This window comes from Vigna unguiculata, chromosome 5, assembly GCF_004118075.2.
Source record: "Vigna unguiculata cultivar IT97K-499-35 chromosome 5, ASM411807v1, whole genome shotgun sequence".
NCBI lineage: Eukaryota > Viridiplantae > Streptophyta > Magnoliopsida > Fabales > Fabaceae > Vigna > Vigna unguiculata.
Genome location: NC_040283.1, coordinates 12011690 through 12012811, shown reverse-complemented (window position 1 = coordinate 12012811; position 1122 = coordinate 12011690). Strand labels below are relative to the sequence as shown.

Below are 1122 nucleotides of genomic sequence, written 5' to 3'. Positions count from 1 at the left end.
ATCCTAAAACATTTTTGAAACATCAAATAAATTTAACAAATCTTGGTTAAAAGGACTATATTTATACATTTAAAATGATTAAATTGGTTAAAAAATTTTGAAAAGAGACTAATTTTAAATTTTAAACAAAAACATATTTAACCTGTATATAATTATTGGACTACTATGAGTACTACATTACTACATTAGTTAACCACTCAGGATACATCATTTCATCATACGTGTGCACAACTTTAGCACAAGACTCGTTCATTTTTTTTTTTTGTGGGGCAGCCCTTTGCCATATCCATGCAAAGAAACTGTGAATTTTAAAAACCAAACTTTATGCATTCAATTCACAATATTTTCTTTAGTTTCAGAACTCAAATTCGAACCAAGTTTACATGAAATTCTAAACATAATTAATATAATGACATCAAAGCATTACAGAAAATATCAGTCAACAGACAAAAAGTAAAAACTCTTGCAAATAGTAAACGGAAAATAATAACACTATACACAATGTCAAAGAGACGAACCTCAGCAGCCGCCTCCTCCACAACCTCCACCACCACCGCCTCCTCCACCACCACCACCTCCTCCACAACCTCCGCCGCCACCGCCTCCTCCACAACCTCCGCCTCCACCTCCACCAGCACAGCCATGATAACCACTTGCATGATGATGAGCAGTGGAACCATAATCAGTTACAACCGAACCCATGTCCGGTACAGAAACCAAACCAGCATCGATTCTTCTGGTGCTACCTTGATAGCCACGACTTTGCAATCTTCCACCACTCTTGCTTTTGTTCTCATCTCTTGTGTTTCTATCTCGGGAGGAAAAACACCCCATCTTTTTCCTTGTTGCTCGTTTTGATCCTCACATTTATGTATATTTATAAGACAAAACTCAAGCACCAATTTTCCACGAAACTTCTGAATAATTTCTTTGAAATATACTCTTTCTGTGTTCATGTGATTCACCACTTCTGAAGAGGAAAAACTACGGTAAATTTATTCAGTTATTAGTATGCAATTGGTACCTTCTAACTTCCTTCAAACAAGATTATATACAATAAGAAATATCACGTGTCCGCATTTATAATTTCTAAAAAATATTTGTTCTTTTCCTAAACTTAGT

At 35.3% G+C, this 1122-nt stretch overlaps 1 protein-coding gene across 1 annotated transcript; it reads right to left on the bottom strand.

Moving 5' to 3' along the window:
• Window positions 1-519: 519 nt before the first annotated feature.
• Window positions 520-834, bottom strand: LOC114184362 (glycine-rich protein 2-like). The gene has a single exon (XM_028071674.1). It carries the CDS (start codon window positions 832-834, stop codon window positions 520-522), a length of 315 nt encoding a protein of 104 aa, XP_027927475.1.
• Window positions 835-1122: the final 288 nt, after the last annotated feature.